Raw genomic sequence first — 16,188 nt, 5'->3', positions numbered from 1 at the left:
CTGGGTAGTTTCCTTTTCCTCTGCGAATTTTCAGGAGTGAATTTTCAATGGAATGAGCTCTGCTTCCCATCTCTCCCACTGACAGCTGAGGGCGAGGAGGCTATATTTTTTTGTGAGTTTTCAGGAGGCAGCAAGATGCTGCTTTACCACCTACAAAAGACCAGAAAAAGGCAAATATTGCCCCATCCCTAAGTTGGGAGTAGCTACTACATATGATGCATGTTACAATGGAATGAAAGAAGTGGTTTTCATTATCTTATGAGCAGAATTCCCATCATTTTAGCAGGTTTATTTCTTTGGTGGGAGGGCTTGCTTATTGCCAAGGCTCATGAGCACATAGACATGAGCTGTGCTCTCATATGCCTTGACTTTCAGCTGGGCTGAGTAGTGAGCACTTTACTTCTCTCCCTTAGGGGTAAACAGCAACCATTTGTTTGTATGAAGGAAAATAAGGACATTCACTCAGGAACACCCCTGAGGCATGGGGCATACCTCTTCCATGATACTTGCTGTGCCTTTCATTTAGAATAAAATATGCTCATATCTGCACAAGTACGTAAATCTAGGGCTCTCTCTTTGGTCATTCTAAAGCAGGCATAGGCAAACTCTGGCCCTCCAGATGTTTGGGACTACAATTCCCATCATCCCTGACCACTGGTCCCGTTAGCTAGGGATGATGGGAGTTGTAGTTCCAAACATCTGGAGGGCCGGAGTTTGCCCATGCCTGTTCTAAAGTGTAACATGTTCTGGCTTAAGAAGGAAGAGAAAGGGAGAGAGACCTATTGTTTTTACAAAGGGAAGTAGAGGGAGGACTCCTTTGTTTCAGGAACCTATTATATCTCAGTCCCTGAAGCGTTGCACCCTTGTATGAGTTCCCTGGCAGTGGAATCCAGACAAGCCAGAGGAAGGTATGGCTGGCCATTTACCCACATGCTGCAGTGATGTTGCAAAGTGCAAAGTTTTACAGGAGCAAATGGCAGCCAGTAAGTCACTCAAGAGATACTGAAAAATAAACGAGAAGCCATGACAATGTTATTAAATGAGAAGCCATAACAATTATGTAGGAAATGATTGATCAAAAATTAATGTAGGAAAATGATAATTATTTCTGTTGGTTTAGTTAACTCAGTTGAAAGGAAGGATAGGTTGTTGTTGTTTTTAATGTAGACCATATTTTTGTTGCAACGCATCTGCCAAATCTTTCTCCCTACCCAGTATTGAATTGGTTAAAAAGGAGAGAGGGAAAGTTAAGGGAAAGTGGAATTTTGCCTTTGGAGAATTGCCAACTTATTTGCTTCAATTAATTTCAAATAATTCTTTTCAGAGAGAAAAGCGCCCCTAGCAATAAATAAGTAGAAGGTCATTTTTTGTTCTTTTAATTCATGATACAAATTCAGTCTTAGCCACTAAAAACATTTGATTGAAATCCACCACACACACATCAGCCTTATTCTTGTGAAATATCAGATAAACTTCTGAGTATACAAGCCCATTAACAGCTATGGTAATTGAAATATTATTTTCATTTAAAGCTGTGTCTGTAGGGTCATATTCATAAATCTGCTGAATTCATAACTTCTAAAGTGAATTCTTTCCTGGCATTAAATCAAAGGAGCTTGTCAGTATTGTGAAAAGTTAATCAATTTTCCATACAAAAGCAGACAAAGGGAAATTTCTATCTTTAAAAGGTAGACCCTGGAAGTTGTGGTTGATTTCACTTTTATTGACTACTTTACATGGTAGATGAAGGGTCATGTTTTTAGCATTATTACTTGACATTGTCACCAATGAAATGAGCCACGTCTGATTATCATGAAGATATGAAGCACTCTTTCACCATATCCTCAGTGACTTGGATCTTGGCTACCTGCATTCTCATGTTTGCCTCCACCCCATCTTTGAACTGGTATCATGAGACTTCCTTGTATTGCATTGTCACACATTTATGTGGGTGTGAATGTAGGCTAATGCTGCATTCTGCCTTCCCACAGTTTTTGGAAGTATTTGGAAGTAGGGGATTAGCCAGTTTAGGAGTTAAGTAGGAACTTTCTGAACGATTGCCGATTGGCTTTTGAGACATTTTTGCCTACTTCATACAAAGTTGTTGTTGTTGTTGTTGCTTCTGTTGCTGCTGGGTGGGGTTAACTGGCTTTTGTATCACAACATGTAAGTAGTATGGCCAAGGGAGTAGGATTAGCTTAGTTTTGATGTATAATATTTCTATGCATTGCAACAAATTTTGTAACATAAAACTATCACATTGGTGATTGATTATTCCTGGTGTTTTATTGGTGACTCCTGCCTTCCAGCCCCTTGACCTCATACAAGGTAGCTGTAGAAGCCTTCAAGCAATGATGAAAAACATCAGGAAAATCTCAACATTCCTAACAAAATGCAATTTTTGTCTATACATACCAAGCTTATGTACTTTTTATGACCTATTTTTCCACCCCACAATATCCCAGTGTTCAGTTTTTCCATGCAGTAAAAGGTATATTCAATTAAATTTGGTTAAGTAATTCTAATGATTCCACCTCTTTTCCTGTTGTCAACAGTTGATGAAAAGGGACGACCTGGAAGAAGTTTTCTTGGATTGTACACCAGAGGATCTTCTCCGATTCGATGATTACAACAACGATGGTTACTTAACTCTGCAAGAACTGTATACTGCATTCCGTAAGTGACGTTATTGCTATCTATACTTCTGTGAATCCTCTGCATATAGATGTGCAGAACAAACGTAGGGTCCTCTCATCTTGCCGGGTGTCTAAAGGACCTTTTTGCCCCCTGAGCCTTCTGGATCCCTCCAGGCAAAGTTACCAAGCAGCAGAAGACAAAAGTGGCACAAGGCCTGAATGAAATTGTTTTCTGAGGGGGATAATAATTCTGTGGAAGGTGAGCACTCTCATGCTCATCTCATTGTTAAGTGATTGTGCAAGGGAAAGGAAGCTAGCTATGAATGAAGGTGCACCCCCTCCTGCAAGAAATTATGGGCAGGGATTTCTTACACAAACTACATGTGGCCCCCACACTTCTTTTACTCTTGCCTTTGCATTGTCTAAATGGAGTAATAAAACTGCTAGCACATTTGCAAAAGCTAAGCAGGGTCCGGTATGGTTTCAGATCCAACGGGGGGACTGTGTTGCTTTGCAGGAGGTCCCTTCCAGCTCTGCGATTCTATGATTTGTGTTGTTGTTTTTAAAACATACTTTGTTAGGTATAATTCTTCAAGAATTAGAGGTGAAAACACGTTTTCATTTCCATTAGATTTCAGTGCTGTGATGGGGTTTTGTTTGCTAGTAGGCAAATATTATCTACTTGTGCCTAGAGTGGAGATGTGGGAGTGATACTCATGAAAATGTTGAAAGAATATAGGAGTTCCTTCCTCCCATCGGTTGTTAATAGTAATTTATGGAACAGATGTCAGAAGAAGATTGCTTTAGTGATGGCTTTGATGGTTGCATTATTGTTTCATTCTTAGTGGGAGGATTATGCATGATATTTCTTGCAGCCCACAAGAAACAGTTTATCAGCGATCATTTGTAATTCCCCTTTATATATCAATGGGGAGTTGATGTGTGTAATCTTGATCATAGTTGGTTTGTTTTAGCGCTGAGAGGACTGTGAATTTGCCATTGTAGCTTATGCATTTTGTTTTAATGTATACAAGGTGATTTCTACATGGACTTGACTTTTCCCCCCTCTGTGTGTTGTCAGCAGGCAATGGAACTCCAGTTTGTGTTTAGCAACAAAACAAATTCTTTTCATAAAAGTTCAAATATTGGAGTTCAAATATTGCTATGTGAAGTTATTTTTCTTCTCTTCTCTGTTTTCTTGCTGTCTCCTGAGAATAAGCAACAACTTTGAAAGGATTGCCCCTCTCTAGGGCCATATCTCAACATTTGATTCTCCAGTAATGGCAGTGTGTGGCTTCAATTAATTATTATACCTGTTGTTGGACAGCAGCTTCTGATGACAATCTCACTTCATCCCCAAGCCCATGGTAATTCATATCCTCCGAAATCTTTAAGAAATCAGGACTGTGAGCCCTTCCTCTTTCCATTATCACTTTTCCTTCCTTTCCCCAAACTCATTCCTTTCTTAAATTCCCATAGTTCCTTGTCTAGGCTTTATGCAATCCTGATGGAGGCCCATCCATAAACTTTCCCTGCACCAGGTATGAGAAAGTGTCTGGGGCAATGAGCTCGAAATAGAGTCGAGATTGTATGTATTAACTCTGAATTCTTTTGAGATGGTCTCATTTTGTATCAAGCTGGGGGTTCATGACAACTGCTACATTATGTGTCATTAAGATACAATATACTGGTTATCTATTTCTGATCAATAGTAGGCTAATCAGTGTAAATTATAGGCTTATCAATATTTGAAGCCGCTGACTGAATACAAATAAAGCACCCATCTTTCTCTTATTTACCTTTTGTAGCGAAGGTCCACACTAGAGAGTGTATACCTAATCATGTATAATTCTCCCAGCAACTTTTTGAAAAGAACAGCAGCTTTTTCTGGGATGGGGAGGGATAATTTGGAACAGATGTGCAATAGATAGATGTTCAACACCTTTGTAAGCATGTGTTTAGAACTCCATGAGGGAGCAAGCAGGGTCAACGGAGGCTCAGGACAAACTTCAGGCTTGAAAGGGGCCCTTAGCACTGGGTGCCCTCCTATTCTAGTGCTATTTGGTGGGATTAACCGTGATTGTGGTGAGCAGTTCAGTGCCCCAGAGGGATGCTGTATTACGGGCATTGGGCAAAATTACCACTTAAGAGTTTTGTTTAAATGTAATAATAATATTATTATTATAATAATTTATTATTTATACCCCACCCATCTGGTTGGGCTTCCCCAGCCACTCTGGGCGGCTTCCAACAAAAAACTAAAATACAGTAATCCATCAAACATTAAAAGCTTCCCTAACCTAAATGGGACGCGGGTGGCACTGTGGGTTAAACCACAGAGCCTAGGGCTTGCCGATCAGAAGGTCGCTGGTTCGAATCCCCGCGACGGGGTGAGCTCCCATTGCTTGGTCCCTGCTCCTGCCAACCTAGCAGTTCGAAAGCACATCAAAGTGCAAGTAGATAAATAGGTACTGTTCTGGCGAGAAGGTAAACGGTGTTTCCGTGCGCTGCTCTGGTTCGCCAGAAGCGGCTTAGTCATGCTGGCCACATGACCTGGAAGCTGTATGCCGACTCCCTCGGCCAATAAAGCGAGATGAGTGCCACAACCCCAGAGTCGTCTGCGACTGGACTTAACGGTCAGGGGTCCCTTTACCTTTACCTAAGCTAAATGTAGGCAGTATATAAACCATTTGAATAAAAATGGCATTCGCTCAGTCACCTGGTACTAAGAAATGGGGTGAGGGGATGCATGATTTAAAGGGTAGCCCTCAAGAAATGTCAGAAGTGAACCCAGCTAGGATGCTGGAGCCCTGACACCATCCCAGGATACCGTGAGGTGTCACCAGGCTTGGGGGGCTCATTTGGAGTAGAAAAATGAAAGATGTGGAAATGATTGAGCAAGTCTTTCTCTGCAACTCACACACTCCCCAACGCCCCCTTCAGCAATTGCTAATGCTTTAAGAAAAAGGGACCCCCAGGGCAGGGTTAATGAACCTAAGTCAGTCATATCTACTAACTTGAATGGCTCTGGGTAGGACTAGCATTGGATACAGCCCCCAAGTTCCAATGCCTTCTCAAGATCAGACCCGGGTTATACTAGGCCCACCACTTGACAGCCCTTCCCATCAGACCCCTCCTTTCCCAAGCAAACTAACCATCCTTGAAAAGGACAGGGAACCTACAGGTATAACAGGGGACATTAGAGGCCTGAGAAGCCTCATGGTTAAGATTTTGATGCTTCCGAGCATGCGCACGCGGTTGCAGTTGAAGGGGATTTTAGGACCTGGTGCATCCGAAGTCAATTAAAGTAGATTTCATGCACACAAGTGTCAAAGGATGCCCCTGAGATCAGAAGCCAGAGGCCTATACGATGCCAGCTGTTTCAAACCTACCCACTTTACTCACTCTCTCGACTGTTGTTAAGGTAAATTTGCTTGGGAAAGGGAAAATCTGGCAGGGCAGATTTGTTGAATCCTTGGAAACACCTCACTTTTCCCTGATAGTTCTCTGAGAAAATTCACAGGATGAAACTACAAGGTGAGCCAGGGGGAGCTCACTTTTCGCTAACTTCTATGTGCCTTTTGCCAGGAATTAGACCCTAGAGGAAATTGACAATGGTACAAGAAGCATTTCCAATGGAACTTTTAAACTTAAGTTTTGAAAGAAGATTACTTTGCATAACAATAATCAGCCTTTTTAGGAGTTCAGAAGTTTTAAGACTTGGAACATTATTCTTTCTCCAATATTAAGAACTTCAGAATTTTATTTTTACACCAAGGCTTACGTAAGCAGTGGCATTTTGCTTCATGGATGCTTTTCTGTCCCATGTTTGTCAGATGGACCCTGCAAAAAAACCAAAACACCCTACAGAAATAGCATTTGACCTTTTCTGGTGACTCTCTGCCCTTCTTAAATGCAAACAAAAATAAGTACAAGCTTCTGTTTTTGTGTTCCCATTTGAAATAATTTTTTTAAAAAATCTTTTTAAGAAGGTTGGAGAGGGAATGCTGAGCTTGGTTAACACACTGGATCTGCCTTGCACTATGGATACTTAAAATTCATTGCATCCTATCTGGAGTACTGGATATGTAATAAAGCACAAACCCTCCTGTGTTAAGAAGGCTATAAAGTGAATTAACCTTGCTATAAAGACTTGACATGCAGTTACTGGGGAGCATATTTGGATCAATAGTTTTTCAAAGTCACAGGAAATATGGTTACTTTCAACAGGCCTCAAGTATTTGTGGTTCATTGATTTTTAAATAGGCAATGAAACCCAAGACAGGTGCAAACCATTACCGAAAGACCAAAATTAGTAAGATGTGTTCGAAATTATAGGGCAGTTAAACGTACACCAAATTGTAGCCCACTGTCAAAGCAAAAGCAGCTATATTCTAGCATAACCACTGGAGAGCTGCATCCGAACAGTTTCTCGGCCATTTGAGTGGCTATTCCCAATGTCAAGCAGATGACCAGAGTGTGTTCAGAAACAATAGAATTGCATCGGCTATCATAGAATAAAGGTCTGTCTTTCTGTTAAGGTTATAAGTAAGAACGGGTGGGCAATCTTTCCTCAGCAAAAAATGAGCCCAAAGTAATCAAGGAAATGGGTTATTTCAGAATCAATATAAATTCAATTAACCGCACCCTTATGAGTCCTCATCTCTCCCTTCAACAAATTTATTCCTTTCCTTTCCCACATAATCCCCCCCAAGCTTTCACTTGACTTCATGGGCAGGCACTTCAACAGTTCCGAGCAATAGGTAGTAGGGCAGGAAGACCTCTCTGCTACCTAGAACCATCAAATTGTAGAGTTGGAAGGGGCCCAAAGTGTCATCAACTCAAACTTCCTACAATGCAGGAATCACAACTAAATAATCCCTGACAACCTGATGTGATGCTGCATAGTGTGGCAGTGTCAATGGTAAATACACACACTGGAAGTGTGGTTTCCCAAGGGCTTTTTGTGAGTCTTAAAAAAAAAAAAGAGTTGCGTGAGGGCATATTCAATGGATGTAGATAAAAGAGCAATTCTCTAGCTTGGAGTAAAATCTAAGTTGGAGAAGAATTCAGGGGTCATAATTCTGTGTTTATGGCAACCAGTATCAGCTCCCAGGTCACATATTTGCAAGCCCCAAAATACAAGTCCCACCAATACATGAAATGTGAAAAGAAAGCAAGTTCTGAAAAATGCTCACCGCACATAACATAACACATAAGAGTTCACCACTCTAAACATGTCCTAGAGTGACAAGAAGGCTATTACTATTAATCATAATGATTAATATTATTAATGTTATTTTTATTTAGCAACACAGAAGTTTTTTTTTTAAATAAACTCATATTTATTTAATAAAGTTATCTGCTAATTTAGTTTGTGGTACTCAGAAATGTGTGCTTGTGGCTTGATTTAATGAATGACTTTTCAAGGAACCATTTTTTTCATGAGTAATGATTTACAGCAAAGTTCTGGATTTGTTATTTGATGAATGCTTTTCAAGGAACTATGCTTTTATGCAAAATGATTTAACAGAGTGCATTAGGAATTTGGTTTCTTCTTTTACATACTTGGTAACTTCAATTAACACAGTCAAATAACTCCTTATTAAGCAGCTACTTCTTTTTTAACCTACTTCATTTGCTTGAACCAAAAAATGCAGTATTCAGCTATATTTGCTCTGCACTTATTCATCTTATGAATGGGACTTTATCCAGTTCTGATATGGGGTAACAACGTACACAACATGTCTATGGCAGGCTTATACCAACATAGCACCATCAGTCTTCCAATCTGTACAAGATTAAGCTGGCCTTCCTTTGGGAATGTTGGCAGGCTTTTGAAATTTGAATTGTTGAGCATGCTTTGTAACCTAATAAATATCTTAGCTCGGTGACATCACTAAATCCAAATCTAATGTACTCTCTTCCAAAGTTGTATCAGACTTGTTCCAGAGGCCTTTTCAGTAGTGGCACCCGCCCTGTGGAATGTCCTCTCATCAGATCTCAAGGAAATAAACAACTACCTGTCTTTTAGAAAGCATCTGAAGGCAGCCCTGTTTAGGGAAGTTTTTAATGTTTGATGTATTTATTGTGTTTTTAATATTCTATTCGGAGCTGCCCAGAGTTGCTGGGGAAACCCAGCCGGATAGGCAGGATATAAATTATTATTATTATTATTATTATTATTATTATTATTATTATTATTATTATTATTTTATTGTTGTGTTGGGCAGCAGTTTAAAGGAATTATAACCTTGTGGATCTGTGCTGTCTAGTTTTATGGCTACCCTTAGGTTTTTAAAACTTTGATGGCTTTCCTGTGTGCAACTGGGACTGCAGAATTGCCAGAATTTCTGTTCTTCCCATAAATGAATCCATTTTGCCATTTAGGTGCAAACTACCACAAAGTTGTGATTCTGAATGCTAGACAAGTTTTGTGAACCTATATGTAGTATTTCTAGTGCCTTCAGTGTTCAACTGAGCAGAGGTTTGTTTTAATCAGGCTAGCAAAACAGCTATTTGCAAATTCACCTGTAGCAAATAAGAATTCCTTCCAGGGGAATTCTTCACTGTACTCTTTTTGGCATCTACTGAAAACTTTCTAGTTTAGGCAAACCTGCCCAGACATGTAAACATAACATATTTTTTAATATATCTCTCAGCTTATTTTTAACATATGATTTTATTGGTTATTTTAATTTATATTTTTGGTAAGCCATGTGGAGGTTTTGATAATTAAATGGTATACAAATCCTGTTTTGTTTGTTTGTTGTTGTTGTTTTTTTTTTTTTTTTAAAAAAAAGATTACTTGCCATCAAATATGTTAGCTGCAACCTCAGGTAACTATTTAGATTGAAATAATTATTTATATTATTTGCTAAGGAAGTTATTATTCCACTGCATCAAAAAAAATCTCTAAACAGCTTTCATAAAATGGAATGAATAAAATATTTATCAAAAGTGGCAATAAAAATGGATTTGAAAAACAATAGAAACAATAAAACATTCAACAGTTTTAAAAGCAAACGTACAGAATACAGTGTTACCTCGAGTTACAAATGCCTCAGGTTACAAACATTGTTTGCTCTATGGTGACTGTATCCTGCATGTAAGTTATCACTTGGTCATGTGGTCATCAACTGATGAACGTGCATGTGTGAACCAGCCATTGGAGATGTGCTAGTACAGTAAGGTCCTAACCTGCCTATTTTCAACATACAGTGACCTACCAAAAAATAAATAAACAGGAATAAGAGCAGCTACACATGAGCTGCAGCATAGCATGATCCAAATTAATTGGCATGGAAACAATTTGGAAAGCTTAGAGCCCAGCTGAGTAGGACTTTCAATATGCTCAGATGACTGCTTGTGGATAGATCTTTTGGAATGAAATTTGACTGGAGGTCATTAAAATTAGGCAAGTCCCTTCTGGCTTCACCTTTATGTCATTCCCTAAAGAGACAAAGAGGGGAGAAAAGTTGGCAGGTGTGATGTTCTGGTTGGGGGGGGATAATGCTGTCCTCCTAGTGCTGCATAATATAATCAATGTGGGCAGGTCAATTAGCAATACAAGTGTGTCAAAGAGAAGGACAACATGTATTCAGTCGCAATGATTCTGTCTTGTCAACACAGTGTGAATTAATAGCATGCAATTAACAATGAAGTTAAAGTCTCTGTATATTATAAACTTAATGCTCACTAGAGTTCTCCAAAATGACATTAATTCATGATGGCTTGGCTCAGCATTGCATCAGGCTTCCAAACATTATAATAATACAGAAGTACACTGTGGTTTCAGAAGCAAAGCCATTTTGTGTCCTTTGCTACACTACAGCCCAGTTTTTTTGGGGGGGGGTGGAATTTTTATTGGGGCTGCTAACAACAGCATGGCTCTGTTAGCAGGCCAATCCACAAATAATGGCATCAGGTACTTTCCAAATCTCATCTAGCTCTCACAAAGCCTTCCCTATTCTTTCCTTTTGGGTGTTCTCAAATTGCATCTCTGGGTGCTCACATGTTGCGCTTTCCAATAATACATGTGGTTGCATAAGCAGTCTGTGTATGTCTTTTGTCACTGGGGTTTTCAATTACAGGCAAGGCAATGTGCATGCACTGCTATTTTAAGAAATAAATTACAGCTCCTGGACAGGCCAGCATTTGTTTGTTGCCTTGCTGCAGAATCAATCCTGCAGAGGTGTTAAGAAAGAGCAGTTGTTGTGTAAGAGTTGTAAGCCTTTGGTTGCTTCTCCATATAAAGTGGTACTTTGGTTCTCAAACGCCTTGGTTCTCAAACTCCGAAAACCTGGAAGTAAGCATTCCAGTTTTTGAATGATTTTTGGAAGCCAAACATCTGATGCGGCTTGGTTTTCGAACATTTCGGAAGTTAAACAGACTTCCAGAACAGATTAAGTTTGGCACTTTTGTTTTTGCTATTTATTTTTTGTTTTTGTTTTTGAGGCTTTTTCAGTTAATTTGTTTTTCTGACTATGTGGAACCCAGTTCAGTTACTGATTGATTGATTGATTGATTGTGTGACTGTTGTGTTGTTCAGTCGTTCAGTCGTGTCCGACTCTTCGTGACCCCATGGACCAGAGCACGCCAGGCACGCCTATCCTTCACTGCCTCTCGCAGTTTGGCCAAACTCATGCTAGTAGCTTCAAGAACACTGTCCAACCATCTCATCCTCTGTCGTCCCCTTCTCCTTGTGCCCTCCATCTTTCCCAACATCAGGGTCTTTTCTAGGGATTCTTCTCTTCTCATGAGGTGGCCAAAGTACTGGAGCCTCAACTTCAGGATCTGTCCTTCTAGTGAGTACTCAGGGCTGATTTCTTTGAGAATGGATAGGTTTGATCTTCTTGCAGTCCATGGGACTCTCAAGAGTCTCCTCCAGCACCATAATTCAAAAGCATCAATTCTACGGCGATCAGCCTTCTTGATGGTCCAGCTCTCACTTCCGTACATTACTACTGGGAAAACCATAGCTTTAACTATACGGACCTTTGTCGGCAAGGTGATGTCTTTGCTTTTTAAGATGCTGTCTAGGTTTGTCATTGCTTTTCTCCCAAGAAGCAGGCGTCTTCTAATTTCGTGACTGCTGTCACCATCTGCAGTGATCATGGAACCCAAGAAAGTAAAATCTCTCACTGCCTCCATTTCTTCCCCTTCTATTTGCCAGGAGGTGATGGGACCAGTGGCCATGATCTTAGTTTTCTTGATGTTGAGCTTCAGACCATATTTTGCGCTCTCTTCTTTCACCCTCATTAAAAGGTTCTTTAATTCTTCCTCACTTTCTGCCATCAAGGTAGTATCATCAGCATATCTGAGGTTGTTGATATTTTTTCCGGCAATCTTAATTCCGGTTGGAGATTCATCCAGTCCAGCCTTTCGCATGATGAACTCTGCATATAAGTTAAATAAGCAGGGAGACAATATACAGCCTTGTCGTACTCCTTTCCCAATTTTGAACCAATCAGTTGTTCCATATCCAGTTCTAACTGTAGCTTCTTGTCCCACATAGAGATTTCTCAGGAGGCAAATGAGGTGATCCGGCACTCCCATTTCTTTAAGAACTTGCCATAGTTTGCTGTGGTCGACACAGTCAAATGCTTTTGCATAATCAATGAAGCAGAAGTAGATGTTTTTCTGGAACTCTCTGGCTTTCTCCATAATCCAGCGCATGTTTGCAATTTGGTCTCTGGTTCCTCTGCCCCTTCGAAATCCAGCTTGCACTTCTGGGAGTTCTCGGTCCACATACTGCTTAAGCCTGCCTTGTAGAATTTTAAGCATAACCTTGCTAGCGTGTGAAATGAGTGCAATTGTGCGGTAGTTGGAACATTCTTTGGCACTGCCCTTCTTTGGGATTGGGATGTAGACTGATCTTCTCCAATCCTCTGGCCACTGCTGAGTTTTCCAAACTTGCTGGCATATTGAGTGCAGCACCTTAACAGCATCCTCTTTTAAAATTTTAAATAGTTCAGCTGGAATATCATCACTTCCACTGGCCTTGTTGTTAGCAAGGCTTTCTAAGGCCCATTTGACTTCACTCTCCAGGATGTCTGGCTCAAGGTCAGCAACCACATTACTGACTGTAGAAATAGATAAAAGCCCCCCATCCAAACAATGACTATCATCAGTGCAGGGAAGAAGAAGAAAAAAATTAAATTAAATTTTTATCATCTAAAATACTGTCTTATTTATTTTATAGTACAGTGCATTGATCATTGCTTTCATTTTATGGATCAATGGTCTCGTTAGATAGTAAAATTCATGTTAAATTGCTGTTTTAGGGGTTGTTTTTAAAAGTCTGGAACGGATTAATCCGTTTTGCATTACTTTCTATGGGAAAGCACACCTTGGTTTTGGAACTCTTTGGTTTTGGAATGGACTTCCAGAACGCATTAAGTTTGAGAACCAAGGTACCACTGTACGTAGGTCTGGATCCTAAGAACTGCGACTAAAGTTCTGCAAACAGAAAGGGCCTTTCTCAGCCTCTTCATTCCCTTGTTGCTGCCTTTTGTTCCCTTGAAAGCATTTCAGTAGTCAGGGGCCCACAGAATATGCCACAGAGGGAAGCCCTGCTGGGGAACCCCCAAGGGAAGAAGACTCAGAGCCCAGGAATTGGTGGTGGGACAATGAAGAGGGACAAGGAGGAGGAGACTGGTCCAACACACAACTGTGAATGGGCAGCACATCTGCTGAATACTTTTGTCAGGTCTGCGTTGGTTTGCTCACGAGTAAGCAGGCATGAGTCCGAACTGTCTTTTATTATGCAAACTATTTACAGTGCAGGGTGCTGAAAAACATGACTGTATCAGTCGCTAGCAAAATCCGGGAGTGGCCCCTTCTGGCTGGGACCCCAACATAAGAGTTTTGGTATCCGAAATCTCTGCCTCCCCTCTTTGCGTTTCACCCCTCTGCGCACTTGGGGAGATGGAAATGGCGTGTCTCCCTCCGTGCCTGCTGAGCGAGAGGGGAGCAGGGTCTCTCCAACATCCCCAGAGCCTCTGCTCTCAAGCCTCTGAGCTGCCTGCCCCTCCCCACTAGAGACAACGCTGCTTCCTCCTCTGGAAGAGGAGGTGCTGCTGGTCAGGTGGGGCCAGGGCTCTCTGTAGCATCCCGAGAGCCCTTCCACCACCCTGCGCTGAGCCGAGGACAGTTCCCTGACAACTTTAATGTGCAGTCCAAGACAGCAGCAAGCAGTGCAGTGATATACGCTTATGTTCTCACACCACAGTCCAATGTATGTCTTCTCAGAAGTAAATCCCACTGAATTCAACGAGCCTTACTCCCAGGTACATGTGTCTAGGATTGCAGCCTAGCTCTGAAATCCACAGGACAAAGCTACCATGGTCCTAAAATATCAGCAAATTGGATGCTACACTTTACCCACCAGACTTTGTTGCTTCGGTATGTGGTCTGCTTTCATGCTCCTGCAGGTTTTGGGTGCCAAAGTAGGAAATAATTCATTAGTTTACCAACATTGATTTGTTTCTCCTGTAAGCTGTGCCGTAGCCACACTTCAAAGATGCCATAGGAAGCGAGGGACTTTCTCTCGTCCCACATCAGAGGGAGGCAATGTTGAAAGAAGATACTTAAGCCTCCTCAGGGAAGAAATGAAGTTTCCTTCAAAGTGACTGAAGCAATTGCCTTTGAGCAGTGTGTGCCTCAAAAATATACTCTGCAACAATATTATTAAACGGCCTGTTTATTCGATGCCTCCCAGAAGAATGAATTATAAGCAATTCAGTGTGATAGCCCTGTAGTGGCCAAGCGGGGGATGTGGAGGAGGGGGGGCAGTCCAACAAACTTAAATGTACAGGAGTCTCGCAAATTGCTTCAGATATGATTGGGTCCAGTGCCTTTGGAAAGCATACTTTGATATTTTGCTAATTTTGTGCATTCTCCACATATAATCCCCGACAGAGCATGGAGGCCTAAGAGCAAACTTTGCATGATGACTGAGCAAATGCATGCAGGTTTAAGATTTTTCAAAAATAAGAGGAAGAAGGAAGCAAAACCATTACTGGAGCTGTATTCCCCAGTACTGTCGATGCAGTTTCATCATATCTCTGTGCATGGACCCCAATATCACAGGTGAATACCCCTCTGGTTGCCCTGCAGAAGAGGCTTTTTGTTTTGCATTATGGTGTGAACTAAGGAAGCAGTCAAATATGCATTCTGGCAGAATGTTTATTTAAAAAACAACAACAACAACAACAACATTTGTGCTTCACACACCAATATTGTGAAAGAATATCCTTCTCTGGAGGTTTTGTAGCAGAGCCCAGGTGAACTTCTGTCTGGGATGATTTAGTTCCGGTGAATCTGCACGGCACAAGGGACTGGATTAGTTAACCCAGGTCCTTTCATGCTCTATAATTTTGCAGCTTTCAACCATGAATATAAATTTCTTCCTTTCCACTAGCAATTGTGAAGTAGCAAGAGATCTCATTTATCATCTAGACCCAATATTAATCAACGCCCAGGAAATCTGCTGTACCTATGGGATTGTGGATTTTTTGTGAAACACATTTGTCATTACTGGTTATTTTGTTGCATTTTAAAGAAGACCGGGGGGGGGTGTGTTTCCTGCATCTGACAATGGGAAACTTACTTTACACTGGATGGGAAAAAATAATGTTGCAATGTAACATTAGTCTACACATCTTGCAGCTAAAGCAACTCAGAGGTGCTTTATGAGAGCTCTTTTTGCATGAGAAAAAAAAGAGTAACAAGTCATTTGGGATACAATAGCAGCTCTTTCCAGATCTTGGCTACCTAGCAGCACAATCCTGTGGATGTTTACTCAGAAGCAAGTCCAACTGTGTCAATGAAACTTCTTCCCTAGTGTAAGTATGGTGAAGACTGCAGCCCCAAATGCCATCCCCGCCCCTGCTTAGTTTGGCTATCGAGAAGGAATGAAGAGGCCCTCTTGTTTGAGACAAAACAAAATAAAAAATAAAAAAAATTCCTTCCAGTAGCACTCTAGAGACCAACTAAGTTTGTTCTTGGTGAAACAAAATAGAAAATTATTTCCAGTAGCACCTTAGAGACCAGCTGAGTTTGTTCTTGGTATGAGCTTTTGTGTGCATGCACACTTCTTCAGATACCAGCACGGCTACCCACCTGTAACTGTTCTTGGTGAGACAGACAATGAGTGTAAGTACTACACTTGGGCAAAAAAAAAATGAAAGGCACAGATACAGGATGGGTGACACCTGGCTTGAGAGCAATACATGTGAAAAGGATCTAGGAGTCTTGGTAGACCACAAACTTGACATGAGTCAACAGTGTGATGCAGCAGCTAAAAAAGCCAATGCAATTCTGGGCTGCATCAATAGGAGTATAGCGTCTAGATCAAGGGAGGTAATAGTACCACTATATTTTGCTCTGGTCAGACCTCACCTGGAATATTGTGTCCAGTTCTGGGCACCACAGTTCAAGAAGGCTACTGACAAGCTGGAACGTGTCCAGAAGAGGGCAACCAAAATGGTCAAAGGCCTGGAAACGATGCCTTATGAGGAACAGCTTAGGGAGCTGGGTATGTTTAGCC

General features: G+C 41.0%; 1 protein-coding gene across 3 annotated transcripts in view; it reads left to right on the top strand.

Moving 5' to 3' along the window:
- Nucleotides 1-16,188, top strand: part of FSTL4 (follistatin like 4) — a 326,005-nt gene that overhangs the window by 187,596 nt on the left and 122,221 nt on the right. For all 3 annotated transcript variants that reach the window (XM_033140085.1, XM_033140084.1, XM_033140083.1), the window contains exon 5: nt 2,556-2,676. In XM_033140085.1, the coding sequence (XP_032995976.1) occupies nt 2,556-2,676 (121 nt within the window). The remainder of the gene's footprint in view (nt 1-2,555; nt 2,677-16,188) is intronic.

This window comes from Lacerta agilis, chromosome 2, assembly GCF_009819535.1.
Source record: "Lacerta agilis isolate rLacAgi1 chromosome 2, rLacAgi1.pri, whole genome shotgun sequence".
NCBI classification, from domain to species: Eukaryota; Metazoa; Chordata; class Lepidosauria; order Squamata; family Lacertidae; genus Lacerta; species Lacerta agilis.
This window is presented reverse-complemented; position numbering and strand designations above follow the sequence as displayed.